Here is a 24,931-nt window from a genome sequence, read left to right as displayed (position 1 = left end):
GTATTTTCATACCCCAATACAGTGGTACTAGGTATTTTCATACTCTCGTACAGTGGTAACCAACACTGCTCCTGGAGATCTAACATCCTGTAGGTTTTCATTCCAACCCTAATTTGGCACACCCGATTCTACTAATTAGCAGCTGAGTGAGATCTCTAGCTGTTGAATGAAACGTGCTTTGTTAGGGTTGGAGTGAACACCTACAGGAGGGTAGATCTCCAAGAACAGGGTTGGTTACCACTGCTCTAGTATGATCTGAGTAAACAACAGTAAATTAATACTCCATAGGTGGTGAATCTACATCCAGCCTATCATCAATCTCAAGCTCTTGACAGAGATGTATGGCTATGTATAGAGGTACGGTCCTAACCCTAACCCTAACTACAACCAACCAATGTAACAATGACCTTAGCATCTGCGTGATAAAAAGGTAGCTATTTTGCGCAATACCAATCATAATAAGGAATACTCCGTTTCACCACTGTTATAAAATACAAGTCACCGTCACATCCATGAAAGACACACATGCAGGCTGTACCTTCTCTGGCATACGCCGCGTAGATCCCCCTCAGTTTGGGCCGGCTGTTCTCCAGCTCCGTCTCAATCTCATCCTGGTAACAGCTGATCTCACCTGCGGCCAAAGCAAAACACAACATATGTGTGCTTCAAAAATATACAAAACAGTGAGCTCCATAATGCTTGGGGCATTTTTTTTTTCTTGATTTGAGTCTGCACTCCACAAATCTTGATTTCTAATCAAACAATGACCACGTGGTTAAGGTGCAGATTCTCAAACTTTGTTAAAGGGCACTTTCATACATTTTGGTTTCACCATGTAGAAATTATAGCATGTTTTATACAGTATGTAGCCCCTCCCCATTTCTGTACACTTCAGAGTTCATTCTGCTGCTACTGTCACCTGTGACAGTCATACCGTACATGCCCAAACCATAACCATAACCATGTTTCACAAATGAGGGGGGGGGGGTGCTTTGGATGTTGGACAGTTCCTTTTGGCTTCCACAATTTTCTCTTGCCATCACTCTGATACAAGTGAATCTTGGTCTCATGTCCACAAGACCTTTTTTCCAGAACTCTGCAGGCTCTTTTAGGTACTTAAACTGTAACCTGGTCATCCTGTTTTTGCAGCTAACTAGTGGTTTCCATCTTGCACTGTAGCCTCTGCAGTCCTGTTTGCGATGTATTCTATGGACAGCACAGACTGACACATCCCTGCCTGCCTCCTGAAGAGTGTTTCTGATCTGTTGGACAGATCCCAAGCATTATAGTGCCCAGAAATGGGGGGACTGTGTATAAAAAGCGGTGAAATATAAAACCGTGGAGTACAGAGACAAATCAAGACAAAATATGTCTTTGTACCAAACATTATGGAGCTCACTGTATATCTATCATGACATTTACAATAAATGTTGAAAATGTTCACAAAAAAGAAAATAACAAACATATTGTCTGATTCATACGTTCTGTATTCAGATATAAAAAATGTACTTCATTTTATGTGATTTTAGATTTTTTGAAAACACCAATTTTTTCACTATATGCCGGTGCGCTGCAATAAAATGCTGTTCTTCAGGATAATTGTTGAGAGCCTTGTTAGCACCGTGATTGCTCTTAATGTAAATTGTTAAGAACTGTATACACTACAATTACTGACTAAAGCAAGTGTTTTATTTTTGTTAATTTATTGTATAGCAGGATGTTGAGATTCCTACTCTCTTCTGTTCATGCCATATGAATTCCATATATATGCCATTACAGTTTGTACATTGTTTAGGTTTTCCATATTAACTAACATTTAAAAAATAAACAATGAAAGTCTAACAGCTAAAGACTCAGCAGTAATAATTGAGAATGTAAACGTGAATTTGAAATCCAGTAGTTCTTACAGAAAACCTTTTCTCATACAGATACTTATTTAAAAATTACCCGTATTTATTCAGAATGTGATTTTTTAAACATAGCCTTCGTGTATAAGTGCTTTAAGGTGAAAACTTCACTCAAGTATTTGAGTGTGATTTCATGAGTAGTCTTGACTAGTATGTACAGCCCCCGAAGATTTATAAAAAGATTACCTTGAACTTCATCAAGCTTGGCCAATTCTTGCTCAAGCTAAAGAGAAAGGAAAAAAGTCAATATAAAATTACAGAGGAAGGGACACAAGCATTGTTTCATCACCCATGAAATTGCCGACACCCACTGTGATGTTTGCTGTTTTGCTTATTGAGAGCCAACATGAAAATATTCAGTTAGAGTTGGACTGATTAGACGAGCGCGGTTCTCCCGACCTCCTGTTGTGGTCAGATAGCGGTGTGAGACGCCTGAACCCAGTGGCCCACCTGCTGCAGCTTCTGCTTCTTCTGCCCAGCGGTAAACGCTGGCGGGTCACATTCCTGCTCAAGGTCTACTTTCATGAACTCATCGATGGTCAGCTGACTGGTGGGCGTGTCTTCAAACTCTGTCAACCTGCCCAATGATAGTGAATGGGGAAGGAGTCAGGTGTGTACGGTGGGATGTCTTGCACCATAATACATTTTGCCTTCTGCCTCTTGGGGTCTAGAGCTCTTAAAATGAAAATGGGTTTGTCATCCATTTTGCGGTTTCCTCAATTATCAACCTGACAATTCTTTTCGAAATGGAAGCACTTCTTTCTATATAAAAACACTGTGCACTTCAAATAAACACTGCACTTCATATTAAAACAGTGTTTTCTGTAAAAATACATTGTGCAGTTCACACAACTACACTGTGCACTTCATTTAAAAAACACTGCTTGATCTCAGTTAAATCATTGCCCTGTGAATAAATATTCTGTGCACACACAAAAGCACCGTGCACCCTACACAGAAACACTGTGTGCTCTAATTAAAGCGCCAGCGCTAACTTCCAGAATTGAGCCCCTCATTTGTACGCTGCCGCTTGTGCTATACGCCCCTTTGAAACTGCATGGATCGTTTTGGTCGCGGTCTGACTGTAACACCCCCGCTACCGATGCGGAGACACTTGGCGAAATCTGACGCCGCTGCCGAGGGCGGACTCTTCAGCCACCAGAGAGATGGAAGCCCGCTGCGTTGGCGGCCGTGGCGGGATGGCCTGAGTCTTGACCGGGAGCCGCGAAAAAGGGAGATTTTAGGGGGGGTAGATCTGACTGGTTCTGTCCCTCGCTAGAGACCATGCAGCCCGGACACTGGAATAACCCGCTGCTTTAATATCAGGCTGCATTTCAGGGTATTGCAAGTCACTGACCTTTACATCGAGTGAATCAGTGGAAGAGGGCACACAGAATGGGACAGAATAACCAGATTCTTTTAATATTACTGAATCTTCAAATATAGGACAACCTAAAACATAACCAAAATTTGATGTGTGCTAACTGGAAAATGTTATTTAGGAGCACATCTGCTAATTGGGATAAATGAGCGTGCTCCTACGTACAATGTGTGCTCATTGGAAAATAATTTTAGTGCAAAGCCTGGATAAGCACTTGATAAAGTGACTGAATGCAGTGGCCAAGCTTTACTCCAGGAGAGCACAGGGTCTGCTGGTTTCCATATGTATCCAGCTCTAAACTGATCAAATAAGGCAGCTCAGCAAACAGATAACCCACCTCACCTGGGCCCAGTTACACAAAGCAGGATTACCGAGTTAGCAGGATAAAACCCTGAGTAAAACCCAAAACCCTCCCAGATATGAAACATGGACTGAAGTAAAAAGAGCTGTTCCACATATAACTCCGCCCAGTTATCCAGCTAACACAGTAATCCTGCTTCGTGAAATACCACCCTGGTGTCTGGGATCTGAAGGTGAAAACAAAAACCAGGAGACACCGTGGTTCTCCAGGGCCAGGGGTGAGGACCACCCTACATGCACCAACAGAAGGTGTACAGTTTTAGGCCGGGGTTACGCCCCACCCACTGCTGGGGCAGACTCACCTCTTCCTTAGCGTGGCCTCGCACACCTTCACCACGCCGATGACGTCCTTCACCGTGCGGCGGAAATCGTGCATGCGGGCGGCGACCAGTAAGGCTGAGGACGCGCGGAACAGGAGACAGAACTTTACAGGACGTCATTCCGTCTTAATAGGGGGTCTTCGTAGCTACTCCCTCCAACATCCAAAACACCACCACAAATAGACCAGACCGCTAACCTAGCATGAGATAATATTTCACTTCGACTTCACTTCCATTTCTATGGTATTTCTATTCTTTTATTTATATGCTCCATGACATTCAAAAGCCTTCCACATCTTTCTGGAAGCCACATTCAAAAGAGTTTTGTGTTAGGAACTATGAACAGGGCATATTACTCATGTGAAAAGAGTCTATAACTTACACAGAGTATGGAGGAGCATTCAGCTAAATTGTGTGGGAGTGTTACATCTTATAATCTGGTGAACATTCTTTGTGATGGGTAACAATAGGTAGTGTGAAAAAAATCAAACTATTTTTTGCCAAGGGCAGCCATTGACTGTTCCGCGTTTGAAGAAGCAAGTCATTATTCATCACTGTGTCTCTCTCTTATGTACCTGTGATTGTCTCCAGATCTTCCTCTCTCTCTGACATACTTAGGCAATGATAAAACAAGCACAGCTGTCATGACCAATGACTTCCTCTTGACTGTGTTTAATTCTCTGTAATCTTGTGTTTGGCTGATTGACTCAAGCTTCTTTGTTAATGAGCAGGTGTTACCGTACTGTAGGTCCAAGTTTACGGCTACCCAAGGGGGCTTTTGGGTTTGCTCGCAAACATGCCCCCATCCCCCCACGACGTCACCCCGAAAATATCCACTTCGCAATGGAGTGACCTCATCTAAACTTCTCCCCTCTTCTCTTCTCTAAAGGCTATAAATGATTAATGATGAATAATTAATTATTCAGATATTGCAGCGAGGATACTGCTGAAAACTGAAACCAAGGGCTAAACCGCACTCAGGAAGTTCATCATTCTTATCCTGGTCCAACAGCTTCCGCAAAATCTGTGGCAGCTTGAATTCTCTGCATTGGACTCACTCACCTATCTACTGTAAAAAACTGCATTCTTTGACAGCGTGAGACTGCTATAGCTACACTACAACTGTAAATTAAAACAAATATAACTTACCCAATATCAACTGTACATCTAGAAATGTTGGAATGGTTTTACTTATTTTTTTCTTTTTACATGGCTGATGAAAACTTACTTTTTACCACAAATTATCTTCCATTTTCAATATAATACAGGCTTAGGGTGGTGTGAAATCAGCTGAATGACTGCAGTTATTCTTTATGTTGTATCACTGCATTACTGTGGCTCACAACTGAAGTCACTCATGGTGATCACATGGTATCACTGGCTATTCCAGGCAGTAATACATGGATGCCAATAAATGTTACAGATAATTAATTTATCCTCATATTACTGACTGTGAGAAGGGAGGCCACACCCTCTACACCAGCCATGCTAGTTTAAGCCGGGGGAGAGCACATTTGGCGACAGAGGCGTACCCGCCCCGCACAGCCCAGACGGCCGACGGCCCGTGTGCATCCAGTCCCTCTTCATCCTCTGCAGCAGCCGCAGCGCTGTCATGGAGACCTCATGGTTCTTCTCCCCAAACTCCAGCATGTGGGCAAAGCGGGGTATGTAGAGGCAAGGGTCTGGAGAGAGGGCAAAGTAAGGGCAGTGGGTCAAAACCATGGAGCAGAGGACCCCACAACTCTCAAAACCAGACTCAGGACTGCCGAGAGAAATTCCAGGGGGCGGGACAAAATTACATGATTGTATTATTCCCTTCCTGTACTTTCATTTCGACCCCAGGCTCTGTAGCAGTATAAAACGGAAAATATACAACTTTTATTTTTTTATCTCTGATTTTTTGTGGGTTACTCTGGTGGCACACATAAATGACGTCATAACCTTTCAACATAACATGAGGGTTAAACATATAAAGAATATACAATGATGCAAGCACTCATTTTCAGACGTTTCTGTCCCTACATCTTGGACAGGAAGTGCTTCACTTTAATCCAGGGGTACTGAAGTCAAATCCTGGAGGGCCCCAGTAAGTAATTGGTGAGTTTCTGCATTTACAGTAAGTGCTTAACAAGTGTTTCATTGGCTAAGAGTTGACACTCCTTAGTGGCCAACCCTGTTCTGGAGAGAACAGTTACCCTGTGTGGACTTCAGAATATAAACAGAAACACAGACTTATATGCAAATACGACACTGTGACAGAAGGTGCCTGAAAGAGCTCTAGATAATTTTGTGAACCAAGCTTGTGGATGTTCCATGAAGGGTCAAGTGTAACCTTGCTTTAATTCTGCTTCTTAATTTGCATGATTTTTTTTTTTACTCTTTTCATTTTCTTTTCACAAACAATAAATAACAAATAAAAATGAGTAGATGTGTCTGTGCCTCACACTGCATTACATTTCTAAAAAATGTGCAAGAAAATACATAGGTTTAATTAATTAGCTGAACCAATTATGCCAGAAATATAGATTGGAACAAAAACCAACATAGACGCAGACCTTCAGAGAAGTGGTCAACTTGACAGATCTGAGTCAGGGCAGGTATTATACAGAAAACCTTTAAAGAGAGTCTCTCTTTGAAATAGCACATCTAGTGTACATAACAGTTTTAGGGAATCAGACAGAGTGGCATTCAGGAATTTTCTCTTGCTTCGGCAATATTCTTACCACTGAGTATTTTTCATCTCTGTAACCAATTAATTGAGTTGTTTTTTTCCCCTCTTTTTTTAAATACTGAGACTGTGTTCAATGTGAACATCATAAGTATGTGGCCACGAAGGCATGAAACCACAATCACTCAGGGACAGGTTTGCACACTGTTGGCCACAGCCAATTTAAACCATACTGCTGCCCCAGAAAAAGAATTAGACCGGCATCTCAAACAGGCAGCCAGCAACAAGAGTCCAGCAGATGACAGGCTGCTACACAGCCTTCGATACAGCCCCTTCCAAAATGTTCTTTCACGAGACACATTATCCAATTAGTGTAGCTAATTGTGATATAAATACTCCATTGCCTGGCACTCTCGTGCCCCGCATCCTCTCGTGTGCAACACGCAGCTTCAATCCAGTTTGGCAGATTTCAGCTGCATATGCTGTTTGCCACCTACATTACATTTTTAGCGGAAGACTGACGATTGATGATGATTCCAAAGACTTCACTGTACTTGGGTGTCCCCTTAATTCATTAGAGGAAAAGGAGGGAACCAACATATTTTAAAGTTCAAGTAGACTGCATCATAAACCGCAGGTCCTCAATAATAATAATAATAATAATAATAATAATAATAACAATAATAAAGGATTTTTGTAATATGAAAAACAACATAAAGTAAACTATTTGGAGCTATTACTATTTTACTCCTGCCAGTATTCATTGAGCTTGCAATATCACCTGATAACATGTGTTGATGGACAAGTCATTAAGGGGCCTCCTAACCACCATCTGCACCTTCCCTATAATAGACAATACCACCACTGCTAAAAAAAAAACTATGGTTTAGTCAAATGTTTTAACATACACTACATGGCCAAAGGTATGTGGACACTTGACATCCAAAATCTCATCCAAAATTATCGGCATTAATATGGAGTTGGTCCACTCTTTTCTGCTATAACAACCTCAACTCTTCTGGGAAGGCTTTACTAGGCTTTACTATACTAGATGTTTGAGCATTGCTGCAGGGATTTGCTTCCATTCAGCCAGAAGGACATTAGTGAGGACGGGCACTAATTGGGTGACATGGCCTGGCTTGGTTTCCAATTGATCCCAAAGGTGTTGGATGAGGTTGAGGTCAGGGCTCTATGTAGGCCAGTCAAGTTCTTCCTCACCATTCTTGACAAAACCATTTCTATATAGCCCTCGCTGTGTGCCCAGGGGAATTGTCATGCTGAAACAGGAAAGGGCTTTCCCCCAAACTGTTGGGGAAGCACAGAATCGTCTAGAATGTGATGAATGCTGTAGTATTAAGATTTTCATTTACTTGAACGAAGGCAATGAAAGTCTTAGCCCAAGCAATGAAAAACAGCCCCAGACATGGGATGTCCACATACTTTTGGTTACATAGTGTGATATAGTATATAACCCCAATATTAAAAATATCTTATATACGATAGTGTAGTATAATGGGTAAGGAGTTGGTCTTATAACCTAAAGGTCATATGTTCGATTCCCTGGTAGGACACTATTGTTGTACCCTTGAGCAAGATACTTAACCTGCATAGTATACATCCAGCTGTACAAATGGATGCAATGTAAATGATATGTAAAAAAACAGTTGTGTAAGTCGCTCTGGATAAGAACATCTGCTAAATACACGTATTGTAGCGGGCGACATAGCTCAGGAGGTAAGAGTGGCTGTCTGGCAGTCGGAGGGTTGCCGGTTCGATCCCCGCCCTGGGCGTGTCAAAGTGTCCCTGAGCAAGACACCTAACCCCTAACTGCTCTGGTGAATGAGAGGCATCAATTGTAAAGTGCTTTGGATAAAAGTGCTATATAAATGCAGTCCATTTACCATGCACTGTAATGTAATACACTACACTTAAAACATGATAGCCTCTCCATACAATACAGACTAATATGTGATGGTCCACACACAATCTGGACAGAAACTATACTGATGTACCCTTCTTGAATAGTTTTTCCTTTGATGTGTTGTACCTTTTAATGAACAAGTGGACGTGTTTCCCTATTGTCGTTTTTCTCCGCCTTCCCCACAAGCCGTTCACGAGCAGCGTGGTATTTGGACAATGTAAATATAAATCTTTTCGATCGTTGGGAAAGTATTTCGATTTGATGGTGACGAAATTATAAGAGGAATACTTTGTCCTTTAATAGTTCATCGCATGATGATGGGCTAACATTTATCTGACTGTAGCCTACTTTCAGTAACATTAAAACGCTACCAGCGGACTGTCCAACACATCTCAGATCCATTCCGATCTGAGGCACCGGAGCCCTCTGTTGGAAAGCAGGAAGACCGGTCTAGTAACAGGATACTGTGTTAGCCCAACCCCCTCCATTCCCAGTCTCCGGATTTAATATGGCTTCTGGCTCCGATGACGCTACAAGAGACAAAACTTGACTGCTTTTTCAGATAATAGGACACCACTTAACTCAATAAGGTAACACCTTACATACTATGCTCCTCCAACTTAGTGTCTCTATTTGCAATAAAATACCGATAAAAAACAGCATGGCATACATTTAATTCGACTGCTCAACTGCACGGGAGCGAGGGACGCGTCTAGCTAGCTAGGCTACGTGTGAGATGCGATCTATTATGTTATGTATGCTACTTCATTTTGTTTGTAATGCATGCTACGTTGCCGATCTGGTAAATAGTCACACATTCTGCTGATATTTAAAAGGAAACACGGGACCAATAAGACAATATAGGCCGACGCGTCATTTAGTTAATTAAGATACTTAGCATTGGCGTCTTAATAAAGGCACCTTTCCACAACGTTAGTTGTTTTCTTCCAGAAACCCAGCTAGCTAACGTTGGCTAATTATAAACGGCCAGTCGAGACAACAGCTTCCGTCCCAGACCCGTGCTTACAAAGCAGTAAAGTACACTGCAACGTTTCCCGTCCTGTGTTATTTGACGTGGCTCAAACAGTATATCATAGAGTGGTGTATAAAGATATGAACCTGTTCCGTGACATTGTTTATTGTGAATTGAATCATGTTTCATTATTCTCAAATAAACTTCCCTCTGGTCGTTCTTCCCAGAAGCAGCGTTACGTTTTGCACAGATTTCCGTGGAGATTTCGTTTCCCCCCTCAGTACCATGAACAACCAAAAAACCCTGTAAATGCAATTTTTTGTTTGTGTAACCGTACTTGAAACACTCCATTGCTGGAGGTTGTATGTACATTTTGGCCTCCCTGGGGTCGGCAATATTTTCGTCGTATTTGTGATTATTAAGAGAAGGACGGCCTAGCTGGGGGAGGCGCCTCGGGCTGCGACGTCAAAAGCATCTGATTTGGTGACAGCGAAATGGGCGTGCATGTCTTCTACAAAAAAGTAAAGTACTAGGCAGTCGTCACAGAAGGAACGAAAACGATGCACGTTAGTTACTGGAGTACCCACATAGTATTCGGAGGACCACAGTCCGGTCCCTCTTACGCCTAATTTTTAAATTATTAGTAAAGCCCGCGTCGCAGGCTCACGATTGCATTCGGTACAAATTAATCGCTGTCATATTCTGATGTTCCGCAAAGACAGCATTTATTTTTTAGAACCACGCGTATTGAAATCGACATTGTTGTATGGAATACACTAGCACTTTTAAACAGGATGACATGAGAAAGAAAAAATATATATTCGTTTGGTGGCTGGGATAATTCTGATGGACGCATACCATTGATGCCGGCTTTTAAATTGTCCCGGGTTTGGTAAATGGTTGCCTGTCGTAGGATGCTGCTGGGGCTCGCCTTTCAGTGCGCACGCGACATTATGTAACGGGAATCGCAGTCGTTTTCAAACCTGCATTTACTTGGAGCTGATACTGAATCTATCATCATCCTTAACGTTTCTCTTCCAAAGCTGCTTCCTCTGTTCTATTTGCTGATGCCCACAGCTGCAGATTGCCTGTATGGGCGGATCATGAGGTGTTTGACTTTTTTCCTTCTGCTTCCAGAAAACTTGAAAAAGGCTAAAAAGAGTGGGAGACACTCCGGCAAGCTGCCAGTATGTTATGAGATCGTGACTTTAGCCTTGGAGAAGAAAATGGCCGCAGAACTATACCCTGTCAGTACACAGACTAATATCCCGAATAGCAACGGTATTGTAGTGACGGCTGCCAGCAAGAAGAGCATCGTCCAAGTCACCCAGACGATAACCACTGTTACTGCCGCCACGACTCAACAGAATATCAAAAACAACAACGTCGAGACTACTAGCTGGCAGACTTCTCACCCAACACTGCGAGAGAGGTAGAATTCTTCTTAGCTAGTAATTTGCCCATTTGTTGTTGTTAATTTTGAGCATAATTTTCAGGATGTTGCCTCTACCTGTGCACACCACATCCTGAATGAATGCCATGATAATAATAGTTTTAACTTGTCTCATTTCCAGGAATGCTTTAATGTTTAACAACGAACTCATGGCCGATGTTCATTTTATTGTGGGTCCTCCAGGCGAATCACAAAAAGTACCTGCCCACAAGGTAAGCTAAACTGCTGTTTGCTTTTAATCCACTGTGTCTGTGGGGGGGAAAAAAACACCAGCTGCCATTGAGCTGATGTAATTTCTCATCTTTTTTTCAGTATGTTTTGGCGGTTGGCAGTTCTGTTTTTGGTGCAATGTTTTATGGAGACCTTGCAGAGGGAGAGTCAGAAATTCACATCCCGGATGTGGAGCCTGCTGCTTTTTTAATTCTGCTAAAGTAAGTCCCCTGTCCAGGTTGGTAACTGTTGCATTGGCAATCAGTAATAGGTTATTATGAATTTACTGTTACCAAATCAAAAAGCCTTGCAATACATTTTTCTACAAGGGTTTCTGACTGCAACTGGACTTGGAGGCCTACCAAAACATGTCCTTTACTAAGATGGTGTTAGTAATCAAGATTGTTCACTGCAAGTTGTCAAAAAGACCCATAAAGTAGTCATAGCCAGAATGACCAATGCTTGTTTTCTGTTTTCATGTTCAAATGCTTGTCCCCTCCCCCCAGATACATGTACAGCGATGAGATAGAACTGGAAGCAGACACAGTGTTGGCCACTTTGTACGCCGCCAAGAAGTACATTGTACCGGCCCTGGCAAAGGCGTGCGTTAACTTCCTGGAGACGAGCCTGGAGGCGAAGAACGCCTGCGTGCTGCTGTCCCAGAGCCGGTTGTTCGAGGAACCCGAGCTCACCCAGCGCTGCTGGGAGGTGATCGACGCCCAGGCGGAGCTGGCCCTGCTGTCCGAGGGCTTCTGCGAGATCGACCGGCCCACGCTCGAGATCATCCTGACGCGGGAGACCCTCAACATCAAGGAGGCGGTGGTGTTCGAGGCCGTGCTCAGCTGGGCGGTGGCCGAGTGCAAGAGGAGGGGCCTGGCGCCCTCCTCCCGGAACAAGAGGAGCGTGCTGGGCAAGGCGCTCTACCTGGTCCGCGTCCCCTCCATGACGCTGCAGGAGTTCGCCGACGGGGCGGCCCAGTCGGACATCCTGACGCTGGAGGAGACGCACAAGATCTTCCTGTGGTACACGGCGGCCAGCAAGCCGGAGCTGGGCTTCCCGCTGAGCCGGCGGAAGGGCCTGTCGCCGCAGCGCTGCCACCGCTTCCAGTCCTCGGCCTACCGCAGCAACCAGTGGCGGTACCGGGGCCGCTGCGACAGCATCCAGTTCGCGGTGGACCGGCGCATCTTCATCGCCGGGCTGGGCCTGTACGGGTCGAGCGGCGGGAAGGCGGAATACAGTGTCTGCATCGAGCTCAAGCGGCAGGGGGCCGTCCTTGCGCAGAACCTGACCAAGTTCGTCTCGGACGGGTCCAGCAGCACCTTCTCGGTGTGGTTCGAGCACCCGGTCCAGGTGGAGCAGGACACTTTCTACACCGTCAGCGCCGTCCTGGACGGGAACGAGCTCAGCTACTTTGGGCAGGAGGGCATGACGGAGGTGCAGTGCGGGAAGGTGACCTTTCAGTTCCAGTGCTCCTCGGACAGCACCAACGGGACCGGGGTGCAGGGGGGACAGATCCCCGAACTGGTCTTCTACGCGTGAGATTGCACGCGGGGCATTTTGAGCGCACCCCCGTCACTGCTGTCATGGAAACTTGGGGGGAAAAAAACCCAAACAAGACGCTGTCTTCTTAGCAGTGAGGAGGCTACGTAAAACACTCAAAATGCCTGCTAAATGTTTGACAGACTTGACGCGAAGGAATGCTTTACCGCTGTATTTATTTGAAAATAAACTAATCTGAGTTAATTACCGAGGCAACAGCATGCCACCCCGTGTAAAAATGAAAGGGCTGTACTGCACTTCCTGCGGGTAACGCCCATTACTGCTTTGTGATCTGTACATATGTGATGACGGTTCCTTTTCGGCCTGAGGCCAGTGGACAGATTTGGTGTTCTGTGTTTGGGGGGGCAGCTCGCCAACCCGCAAACCATAAAAAAGGTTTTTATGTGACCCGCGTGCTTATCGCTCGTTATTCTCAGATGCGTGGCTGTAGGAAGCGGCCAGGGGGGGGGAATGGGCGGGGGAATGGGCGGGGGGATCCGCATGCTGTCGTCTGACACTGCGGCTAGCGATCAGAGGGACGGTACTCGTGGGGCGGCTTCTGCGCCGTAGCGGTGGGAGCAACCGAGCCGATTACAGATCGCTGACGAGGCGTTTGAATGCAGGGGGGGTCCTGATCAATTATGCATCGAGATAGCAGACAAGTAAACCTGGTTAGAGCATGGAAATGCCACTCGGCAGCCGTCTAAATTGAACATAAATGGTGCAGAGGACAGTCTCATCAGCAGTGAATTAAGACTTTTTACGGATTTATGCTCTGAGTCATAGCTGGGTGGTATTTCCTTGGCCTCATTTTAACTTGCACAGTAAGAAACCCTTTCTTTGAAGATAGTAAGCAATGATTAGGCTATCTGATGAGTCCTATAGTTAGTTATAAATATATAGCATTTTAAAGTGATACAGCACCCTCTAGGTACACCAGAGAGCTACTGTTCAGTGCAGCTTGATAGGGTTTACCTTCCTCTGACAGCGAATTATTCTCACCTTTCCCACCAACAGCTCAATGTCCTACTTGTAATTTTCTCGTAGGTCTTTAGGTTATTTGTCCAAGCAGCCCAGAGAAAATGCCATGTTATGCTAACTGATCTTCTTTGTTAGACCTTGTCTGGAAGAGTGTGTGGTTCTGGAATATTTTAGACCTGGACTCTGAACCCTGGCTTGTGAAAGCTGCAGGGGATGTTGGTTTTTTTGTCACTTGGCACTTAATGGATTACACAGTTAACACAACTGGTTCTTTTGTTGGAACTGGTTACTGACTTCAAGGCATTACATTACAGGCATTTGGCAGACGCTCTTATCCAGAGCCAAGGCAAAAAACAAAACCCAGCAGGTTCTGTTCCTCTGTATGACCTGGGTTGGGGACCCCCTCAGTATTTGTTAGTATGTGCAGAGGCAGCAGGCGGGAGGAGATTACCTATGGCAGGGGCGTTGATGCACAGCTCTCTGGCCAGTAGGAGGAAGGTTCTGCCCAGGATGTAGACATTCACCTGCGGAGGGGAGTGCACGTTAGGGGGTAGAACCCAGGGCTGGACTGGGATTTGGGATCTGTGCCAAAAAACCAGAAGGGCACATGGGGTCTTTGAGCTCCAAAATAAATAGGGATCATCTATTTCAGGATGAAGGTGGCACTTTCAAAGTGCCACTCACAAACTCGACTGCTGAGGGTGCTGTGTGTTTCGTCACGCCCTTTCACTGACCCAGTGTGACCCCGGGGTGGGAGTCTGACCTGGAAGCAGAGGTGTCACGCCCTGGTCAACCCTTCTGTAAGGGGGGTGAATTGGGGCCACGACCTTTTGGCGCAGAAGGATTCTAATTTGCTGGTACCGGCAGAGGCAGGCAATGCTGCGGCTACCCTAACATGGCGGCCGTGCGTCGGGCCTGCCCCGCCTCGGCCGGCTGCCGTCCACCTCGCGCCGGCAACCCTGCGCTCGACCGCCGTAACGGCAAGGCCTGCCGCTGACTTCAGCCAGCAGGGTCGCCAGGCAACTACCTGTTTAAAAACCACATAACGTGAAACCAGGACTCTACGCTAACATTTCTGCCAAGGAGCACATGTGCTCGTAAGTAAAAAAAATTTAGGAGCGCACCAATGCATCCCAATTTATTATTTTTCCAGTTGGCACACATCACTTTTCATGAGCAAACGCTCCCAAAATGGGAGCGCTGTAGAGCCTGGAAAATGGCTACTGTGCTTATTGACTTTTGGCTGCTCTGCCCTTGAGCGCACCGCTATCTCTGTTTAGAGCAAGGCCGTCGCCTGGATGTGCTGCCCACGGCTGCAGCGCGGTGTGTAAGAGAGCGTTACGGAGGGTGAAGGCTGGGTGTGGCCCTGTTTCCAGAGGGTTCACGGGAGATTTATGACCTTGGTAAAGCGTGGGTCCGAGAACTGCGCGCGTATGGGGGGGGGGGCTGCTCCAAGGACAGCTGGGGGTGCAAAATAAGATCCAAGCTCCACACCAGCTGTCTCACTGAGGTATTCCTCTGCTAAGTTATGCTGGATAAAACTGCAGACAAGCGTAGAATTAATTTAGTGTCCTTATTGCTGTCCTCACATTAGCTCGCTGTAAAAGGAAAATCAGGCTTTGTGGAACCAGTATATCATGTTACAGGTGTAGAGTGTCTATTTTAATTTATTTTAACGCATCTGAAGTGAAGCCATGCCAAACATTTGTCCCTGTTTATGTGAAATTCTTGAAAATAGAGGGTGCAGTTCTTATTCTGTTCTCTTGTTATACAAGCCGTGGAGTCAGCAGCGTCTCTGAACACATTACCTCAAAGTGTCATGCTCCATATGTCCTGTTTTCTTACACGCAAGAGTGTAATGTAAGAATGTCCTTAGCTTGCATTCACTTGTGCTGCCAAAGGAACACAAGCGAATCCAGAGTAAGAATGTTCAGACTTCTGATCATGTTCCCACTGCAGCAGCCCCGGGCACAGATCTTAGAATCAACAGTGATAGCCATGGACAAAATACCGCGTTCATATCGAGGGATGTATCTTGATAAAAGGAGAATGCTGGAACACTCTTTGTCAGTAAAACAAAGGCTTAAACTATAACTGATCAGCTCACAATGGAACTGGGGATCTAGTTAATACTTGCTTTTCGCAGTGTGCTAGGCTTTGAACAGACCGCAGAAACTTAATTTCACTCTGGTTGTGAACAACATTTTGTACCTAAATTGCACAACAGACATGGGGAGACCACACCTTTGGAATTAATTAAGTAACCAAAGGGATGACGAAACAGAAGAACTACATACAGGTGGTGCGAGAGTGAGGCTTCACGAACCATGAGTGATTCTTTTCTTCACTGGCATTTTGCAGGCGATCCTTAAGAGACTTGCGATGCAAACAGGTGCAAAGACCAAGTGCAGCAATTCCCCTGAGGGGGAAAGTGCAGTCCCAAGAGGCAGCGAGTGCTAGAAGTGCGGACTCATTTGACGATTTTTGGCAAGTGTCGACTACTCTACGGAAACATTAAACTAAGTTTCCAAACGAGCACACAACTACCCTAATGAGCATTAAACTACATAAAACAAACAACATCAAGGAATCGAGGACTCTTAAATCCACTTAATTTGGAATTTAAGCTAGGTAAATAAGAAAACGAGGGTCGGGGTGATTGCTCAGAATTTCTGAATGCAGTATCTCAATTGGGGGAAAGGCAGCTTCTGAATGTGTTGGCGAGCTTTATGGCTAAAGGCAACTTACCTGCAAGAGATCACTCAGGTCCAGGAGCATATCTACTAGCTGGTTAAGGGGAAAACAACAGGTGAAATTGTGAGGCGCTGACTATGGGCTCAACGGTGTGCATCTGTTCCTGTTTCAGTCTCACGTGATATTAATAATCCCTGTTATGTGCATACTCCTTTAAGTGTGCCATTTAATGTCCTGAGGACATGCAGGAGGTCTTTAGCACACAGCACTAGCTCACCCTCACAAGTAGCTACTGCTACTATGTGCACTTGTGAAATCTACATAACATGTGTATGACAAAATATATGAATTACTGATGCGTATTATTCATAAACTGTAATGCATATTTTATAATTATGTAGTTTTACTATGGGATGCATATACTGTAAGCAGCAATAATGTTTAAGAATATCTGGTTAATTTCTGAATCACAGAAATAGTTTATTCATATTTATAAGATGCACCTTAATTGTTGAGGGTGGAGAGGCATGAGAGAATGAGAGAATGAGATCTCAGGACTGAAGCTGGCGTTGGAGTGTGAGCCTGTGAGGACTCTTCAACCCCAAAGTCCAATCAAAATTATCACACAAAATCCTTGTCATTTCATTGGACTTAATGGTGACTCAAAAACTATAAAATAACAAGAATACTAAAAAGTGCAGCACTGTTAGGGTTGTCAGATTTGAGTAGGGGCCAATGACAAGATTTGGGATTTTAAAAGGAGGTGTGGGAGACAAATTGTGAGAATTATGGATGTCAATTAACCCGGGGTTGATTGAGTTTTTTTTTTTTTGGGGGGGGGAAGGGGGGGATTAATTCAGGCATCTGGAAACACTGAGTGTAGTTGTTCCCATGGTACTCTGGGCCCTGCTGTGCTGTTTAATTTGCCTGCCGTGGAGCCTGGCATGGAGACTGATGATGTAACCCTTTGCTGTGTTGTGGTGTAGAAAGTAAATGGGTACTGAACAGGCACTGACTTTATTGCCTGTGCCCTCTAGTGCCTTCACTGGGGATTGCTAATGCAGGAGCTACTTTCTCAGTCAGTTGGGGAGTAAGTCAGTGTGGTTGGGCGTGAATGGCTCCTAGGCCTTCTTTCTCCAGCAGCAGCCAATAGAAATACAGATTTTTTTTTGGCCTGGGTTTCTACTGTAGAATTAGTTAGGCTCTCGTCCCCCACGATTAGTGCACCCATTCCATCAGCCGCTGTCACGTACAGAGGGACTCATCCACGTGCTGCCATAAGGGATTTATACCTCTTCATCACCACGTATTGGAATAACCACCACCATAAATGTGAGCCGGATTAAACTGCAGACAACGGGTATTAAAAGTAACTGCGACGATGAGGGTATTAATAAAAGCCTGTGAATCACTCCGTCTTAAGCCCTCATTGCGGCAGACTCGTTTATCCCGAGAGCCGCGTGAGTGTGGTGCGGTGACGGCAACGGCAGACTGCTCTGCCAGAGCCGGATGATTCCGCCCCAGCTCGACCTGAGAGACCAGGGTTCTGGTGCAATTATTGTGACTTTCCTGCTCAGAGTGGAACCTTCACCCTGGGTGACTTGGCATGCCTGGCATTAAAAACACCCCAAGAACCTGAGCACTGTTTGAGCGCTCGCGGGTAATTTTATTAATAAAATTCATCGCCGCGCTTCGAACAGCGGAGGTCAGCGTCGGCGAAGGCGACCGGCGGCTGAAACGTGGCCGCGAATCCCATTAAGGGGGATCGCTCTCCGTGCGCTACTGTGAAGCAGTGTGGCCGTCTCTTCTTCTCTGTGCTTCTGCTCTTCTCCCTCAGTGGTGGTGAAGGTCGATGGCACGTGGGAACACTTCATCCGACTGGCGGCAGTTCCGTTTCTCCCCCTTGCCTAGGCGCGCCTCTACTTCTGCTGGGCTGACTTACCTGAGGATCTTGCGGCATGGTGCACCCTGGTGACTGTGACGCAAGTTCCATTGTTTTTTCCATGACTACATATTTTGAAGGCATTACTTAATATGAGAAAGCTTTATATTCTGGATTAAACATTGAAACAGTCTGAATTTTAATATATATAAGTACTGCGTGACAGTGTGTATGGTTCAATGTTTAATCCAGAATATAAAGCATTATTTCATATGAGAAAGCTTTACATTCTGGATTAAACATTGAAACAGTCTGGATTTAAATATATGTCAGTACCGCGTGACAGTGTGCACAGTTCACAACATGGCTCACTCTGGTATATGTGTCTGTGTTGGCTGCACTTGGAACGATCGTGTCACGTCGCCGTGGCAGCACGTGGGGGGGGCGTAAGGATACGAGGCGTGCCCTCCGTCCGGCAGACCAGGTAAAGGCAGGCGGCGATCACGTGGGCCATCTTCCGGCCCCGTGTCAGGTGCTTGCTCACTGCCATCTTGAAGAAGTTGAAAGCCGTGTCCAGGCAGTGCTGGTTCAGCTGCAGCTGGTTGCCCAGGTTATGGATCTGCCGTTTCCCTGGAGACAGGCACACGCTGAGATAAGCGATTTCGCACACCTGGGCGTTTCGAGCGGTGCGGGGAGAACGTTCCGTCCTCTGACAAGGATTCAAAATTTGAACGGACAGACAGCTGTGGCCTGACCATGTGAAGCGGAACCATGAAGCCTTCACACACACACACACACACAGGATCTCTCTTGTAAATCACGCCGCATTGCTCACTGTCCACTAGCTCCAATTTCTTAAGTGAGGCACTTTTTTTACGCACTCTCCAAAAAGCAAAATGTGTGAAAAGTACACATCCAACCCATAAGGAATACATTTTCCCAACATGTGTCACTAGTGTGTGTGTCAGCAATCTGTGTCCAAATATACAGTGACACAGTGATTACTGCTACGCTCATGTACTTTTGCAAATGTTCTAAAAGATTCTGTAAGATGGCAGTCCGTAAAACATTCCATAACACATAACTGAAATGCATAAGACTTCACACTTTTAACACTCAGCTGTCATTTTAATGGTGACTGCCACTATAGTTCATCATTCAGAGTGCCTGTCTCTGTTTTCTCCAGCAGAAAGCTGTCCTGGTTGTGTAATGCACTTACAACTACATACAAATACATATTTTATATATAAAAGAACTGTTTTATCAATGGTGGCAGTGTAATGTAATGGTTAGAGAACTTGTTTTAAGTTGTAGTTACAAATCTTAAGTAGGGCACTGCCATTGCATTCCTAAGCAATTCCTGTGTGTTACTCTGGAAACTATTTTTATTTCAATCCCTTTATTTAACCATATATTCCAACTGAAAGTTACTTCTCACCTGCGGTTACAACATATAAATGAGGGAATCTGATAAGCAAATAAGAATTGCAGTCATTTTTAGTTATTGACCTGTCATGCTTAACGCGTTTCCTCAGGGCTGAGGGCAAAGCACAAAAGCCGAACTCCGTGAAGCATGGTCTGGCTTTTAGCAACACCAAAATTGCCCCTCAGAAAAAAGCTCTTAAGAGGGTAATCCCTCAGGTTTGCAACCGTTAGTGTGGCCTTGCGTTTCAAATGGCCACCGGTGTTTAATCTCGTCATGATTTCTGGGGGGGATTATGCAGCCCGCTGCGTTACATAACTGGGTTGGCGGTAGGGGGATCCCAGAGAGCACGGCCTTGGGTCCCTCCTCTCCTCAGACTCTGGATGGTAATGGCCGACAGTGGCTGCTTTGCTTGCACTGAACCGGTAAGTCCCAGCTGTATAACACGAATGCAGGGCGTCGGCCATGTTAAAGGGCAGTAACACCGCTCTGCGACTCTCGGGTTGGATGGAGGGCCTCCTCCTGGAAGAGGTGCTGGGAGGGTTCATGTCCCTGTCCAATGATAGTGCTGTAGAAGACAGCTGGATCATTGATGAATTACTAATGAGGATGGTGTGGCTCCTGGGGCCCTGGCCCTTGTTTGGATCAAGGCATACCCAGATCAAGGAATACCCACACAGCCCATCAGATGGTCTCTAGCATGCCCTGGCCACCATTAGCACTGGCATGTTCAGGTTTCGATATAAGAAGCGTCGGTACTTAAAATCCCACTTATTTATCTAGGTGAAGCACCTGACAACTCATATGTCTATGGTTTTTATACAGTCTATGGATGGTCTGGTTTAAGTGCCGTTAATCTTTGAAACATTTTATTTCTGGCAGTGTCACAATGTGGGCAAGCACCAAGACAAACCATCTATTGAAATGACGGCAATAAAATCACTTCACTGCCATCAATAAAGTGAAGTCGTCTTCTTGTTCTTTTTGAGGATGGCTGTTCAGTGATTAAAAGAGAGAACAGAGAACAATCACAGTTCAAAGTTTGCAACTACCTTGGAAGCTCCTGAAAAGCTGGTCAGAGACAGAGAATAGAGAATGACATCATCTCTTAATTCCAGCCCAAAACAATACAAACGTACCTGTGTTCCTTCGAGAGCCAGACAGACTGTGTACATTTTAGCAGCTCGTGCATGCATGAATTTTTTTATTTGCATATATAGGCTATATATGTATTTGTGATGTATTTTCACTTACGCATGCACACCAATGGCTGACTCCAGGAAGTTGTTGCTCCTATTACCAGCCCACGTCCTACTAATTAACTATTCAGTGGCATGGAGGTGACTAGGGTCAAGCCCTGTTTGGATATTTGACACTGACTAGCTGGTGGGGGTGTAGGGCGAGAGTGGTTTGAAACAGGTGCTTCATGCAGCAGAAACCAGGAAGCACTCCAAGCAACCCTGGTCCTGGTGAGCTGCAGGGTCTTCTGTTATTTGTAATTGCTCAGAACGTGGGATAACTGATATACAATTGAAGTAAATAAGTTGGTTCCTCAGTTCTCACACCTCACCAGGGTTCTTGGGTCTATATTGGCTTTAATGCGAAGAAAAGGCTTGGCAGACTATATTGTAAGCATTGTCTTGGATCTATATTGGCTTTAAGGTGAAGATTAGGCTTAGCAGACTCTTCAGGTCAAAATCAGGACCAGGGTCGAAAGCCCAACCAGGCACACAAAACCCCTATTATTAAATCAAACCAGCCTTCACAATCAGCCATGCTTCTTCCTTCATCAAGGGTTTTACGATACAATTTTCAAGGACTATTCATAGAGTTTAGACTAGTATCCATAACTGTATAATAATATCATTAGTAGACTAGTTTTCAAGGACCTTATTTGTAGTTCAACAGTCAAAAAAACAAGTAAAAAAAAGTTGAGTGGAAATATTTGGTGTTGGTTCTCCATGGACTGCTGTCACCCAGGTTACGTGATCACATGCGTCCCGCTGCAGTGGGAAACTGGCTCTCGGAACCTGCCAATCGTTTTGGTCATGCTGTTCCACACGCTGCTTTTGCAGGTCCCAACAGGGCCTAGCTATCTGCAGCTGGCATCGCCCCGCCGTGACGGGGATTGTGGGTAACTGCTGCAGCCTTATCCCCAGCACTGTGAAGATGCCAAAATCACAACGGGGTTTCCAGACCGCCTGAGAAGTCATTTCTTACAAATTCAAGGCTCAGCACATGTACACACAGACAGACATATGCACTGACTACATGTGAATTTCACACTACAGCTTTCAATTTTGAAGTTTCCACTGTCAAAAATAAATAAATGACCCTCCTGGAATTCAATTTACAGAATTTAACCTGTACCTGCTTTGAAATATTAGTCCATTATTCATTTTCTTATTATGTGCTTCTATGCATGGCAATACACACATTATATTTTACATTTTATCTACTCCATAATCCTGGATATTTATGAAAGCAATTCTTTCCCCATAAATGTGAGGTATGAAATGTTCTGAAAGTGTAGAACGCCATCCTGCGACGGCTTTGTGAGGTCACAGCTTGGACCGATGCGGGTGTGGTCGCTCAGTGCCAATGGGAAGCACTCACCGTTCTGCAGCGTCTGGGCCCGGGACTCCTTTCCCAAGCTGGTGTGGAACCCACTCCCCAAGGCTGGGGCCTTCCCTGTACCTGTAGAAGTACGGTATGGAAGAGATCATTTACATTGCAATGCATTTCGGTATACCACGCTACATCAGAGCATATCACATCACAACATATTACATCACACTGCATCACAATACCTCATTATAGGGTATACCTCATCAGATACCCTGGTGGAGGCATGTAATGTTGACACACTGGTACCACCATTACCCATGGCAACTTGCATGCATATACAATATAACATTATTAAGCACTTCATTATCCATTTACATACATTCACCAGTGCAGTTCAGATAGAGTAGCTTGCTCAATGGCTACCTTTACAGGTACTGAACCCACAACCTTCTGGTAGTAAGTCAAGGTGCTCAACTTGAAAATTTTATCCTGCCAATGAACACAACTCAACTGCCTGTCTACAGCTATAACATTGCATGTTTCCCTTCCCCAAAGGAGCAGCCAATGGGCACAGCTGGGCGTCTCCCACAGGAGTTGGCCAATAAGAACAGCCACACTGGCACACAATATCATAACCTGTGTGTTTTAACTCAGACAAGTCAGACACCCTGGAATCTATGAGGACCAGAACTTGACACAAATGAATATTCCAAACTTTCTCAGCCCATGGTCCACTTAAGCAAACACATTTTCATGTTTCTAACGACATATATTCAAAAATTGAATTCAAATGTTTTTTGAACATGCTATAACAACTGCATGCTCCCTGCAATGAGTACAGTACAGACGCAATATTTGGGTTAGTGTCAATGTCAATGAAAAGCATGTCAATAACAGCAAGTCCTGTTTCATATAACATCTCTTGACCTATCTCAACTCCTTCCACAACCCACCAGTAGATCCCAACCCGATTTATTAGCTACTGATAAAAATTACCCAACGGTATAGGCACAATGAAACATTAAAATTCAGGAATTACAAAGGGAATTTGCACCACCTGGTGAACAAAAAGATGAACCACAATTCAAGACCATACAATCCCTACTTAGCAGTAATGAACATGCATGTAATACTTGTCTACCCCCTGCTGGTTAGTCAGAAACACTGCAAAGCACAAGAACTGAGTTTGACCAGTGGTTTCCTAACCCCTCTTCAGGTATTCCTAGCTTGATTCACTAATCAAGCCCTTCATTGGAACACATCAAATATCTGGATCCTGGCTGGCGGTATGGAGAGGTTTGGGAACCATTGAGACTGTTCACTTCTGCCTTTGGTGAGCCATGGGGTGTGCATGGGATTATGCTATCACTCAGCAATCAATGAATCAATTAAGCAGTTGATTACAGTTAACTTACCTCACCTGTTTTTTGGGACTGACTTGATTTCAAATTATTATGTGGAAACACAGACCTGCAACCCTGCAGCTCTCCAAGGCCAGGAGTGAAACCAATCTAATCCCTAAGGCAGGGCTGTCGAACCCTTTTCCTGGAGATCTACAGTCCTGTAGCTTTTCACTCCAACCCTAACAAAACACACTTCATTCAACAGCTAGAGATCACATTAAGTAGCTTAATTAGTAGAGTCAGGGGTACCAAATTAGGGTTGGAATGAAAACCTACAGGATGGCAGTTCTCCAGGAACAGGGTTAGGCCTAGATCAGGGGTGTCCAATCCTGTCAGAAAAGGGCCAGTGTGAGTGCAGGTTTATGTTTTAGCCCAGGACTAGGACACCTGATTCAACAAATGAATTAAACATGGTCTTCAATCACAACCTTAATAAGTAGACTCTGATGTCTTAGCGCTAAGGCTGAAACAAAAACCTGCACCCACAAACCGGCCCTTTTTGGATTGGGCACCCACTTAGATAACCAAATCTGGAGCTCAAGGCAATAGTACTTTTGGTTTTCATTCAAATCAGGGGTTCATTTACACCTGGGACACCAGGTGAGTGGACTTCCTGGTCAATCAGTGACATTAATCAATCAACTAACTATCAGGTAAGAAAGAAAACAAGCAGTACAAAAAAAAACCCCAGTATGTACGCTTTAAGGCAGGGGTGCGCAACAAGGGCCAATCTGTTTTAGGATTTAGTGCCAACTTGGGAACTTAATTATTTAATTAGCTCAATTATATTTTGATCTGACATTTGTATAAGCACCAGCTACAGCAGCATAAAGCAAGATTTTACTGAGCTCAAGTACACGACTGAACCAGTGTAGTTTGTAGAGCTGTCAGAAAACAAAAACGAAGGAAATCGACTGGAACTAAAACCAGCGTGCAAACCGGCCCTCCAGGACTGGAGTTGTACACCCCGGCCTATGGGCTTCACTCAGGTGTAACCATTTAGCAGTGGCTTTGCTAAGTTGGTAGGACACTACAGAGAACAAAATGACACAGGATATGTATTTTCAACCAATTAGCCCCTATTGCTTTGGTAACAAAACAGTCTGCATTATCACCAGACTTCTGGGACCCAGCAACTGGCAGATAATTAGCACCAAGAGGAATAAGGGATACAATTTCTTATCCAATCATCCACTTAAATCAATCAATGAGGAAAGAGGACTGGGCAAAGATCAGACATTCGCAGAT

General features: G+C 44.8%; 2 protein-coding genes across 8 annotated transcripts in view; one reads left to right on the top strand and one right to left on the bottom strand.

Moving 5' to 3' along the window:
• The window catches only part of LOC135257040 (transcription factor IIIB 90 kDa subunit-like), a 56,919-nt gene that overhangs the window by 16,710 nt on the left and 15,278 nt on the right, over nucleotides 1-24,931 (bottom strand). For 3 of the 5 annotated variants that reach the window (XM_064339424.1, XM_064339426.1, XM_064339425.1), the window contains exons 3-11: nucleotides 22,329-22,409; nucleotides 18,746-18,919; nucleotides 16,462-16,493; nucleotides 14,165-14,237; nucleotides 5,501-5,650; nucleotides 3,951-4,044; nucleotides 2,358-2,484; nucleotides 2,094-2,130; nucleotides 539-631 (exon numbers count right to left, since the gene is read on the bottom strand). In XM_064339424.1, the coding sequence (XP_064195494.1) occupies nucleotides 539-631; nucleotides 2,094-2,130; nucleotides 2,358-2,484; nucleotides 3,951-4,044; nucleotides 5,501-5,650; nucleotides 14,165-14,237; nucleotides 16,462-16,493; nucleotides 18,746-18,919; nucleotides 22,329-22,409 (861 nt within the window). Of the gene's footprint in view, nucleotides 1-538; nucleotides 632-2,093; nucleotides 2,131-2,357; nucleotides 2,485-3,950; nucleotides 4,045-5,500; nucleotides 5,651-14,164; nucleotides 14,238-16,461; nucleotides 16,494-18,745; nucleotides 18,920-22,328; nucleotides 22,410-23,695; nucleotides 23,954-24,931 lie in introns of those variants that run through there. The other 2 variants (XM_064339427.1, XM_064339428.1) reach the window with 2 other exon arrangements.
• On the top strand, nucleotides 8,965-12,788 carry LOC135257042 (BTB/POZ domain-containing protein 6-B-like). 3 transcript variants are annotated; one of them, XM_064339430.1, is made up of 5 exons: nucleotides 8,965-9,147; nucleotides 10,668-10,962; nucleotides 11,105-11,195; nucleotides 11,296-11,414; nucleotides 11,700-12,788. In XM_064339430.1, the coding sequence occupies exons 2-5, from the start codon at nucleotides 10,757-10,759 to the stop codon at nucleotides 12,730-12,732; spliced, it is 1,449 nt and encodes a 482-aa protein (XP_064195500.1). In that variant the 5' UTR covers nucleotides 8,965-9,147; nucleotides 10,668-10,756; the 3' UTR covers nucleotides 12,733-12,788. The 3 variants fall into 3 exon arrangements, with proteins under 3 accessions (XP_064195500.1, XP_064195501.1, XP_064195499.1); XM_064339431.1 differs by lacking the exon at nucleotides 8,965-9,147 and adding an exon at nucleotides 9,964-10,208; XM_064339429.1 differs by lacking the exon at nucleotides 8,965-9,147 and having other exon boundaries at nucleotides 10,215-10,962.

This window comes from Anguilla rostrata, chromosome 6, assembly GCF_018555375.3.
Source record: "Anguilla rostrata isolate EN2019 chromosome 6, ASM1855537v3, whole genome shotgun sequence".
Classification (NCBI taxonomy): domain Eukaryota; kingdom Metazoa; phylum Chordata; class Actinopteri; order Anguilliformes; family Anguillidae; genus Anguilla; species Anguilla rostrata.
The sequence above is the reverse complement of the archived record's forward strand: the minus strand, read 5'-3'. Positions and strand labels throughout refer to the sequence as shown.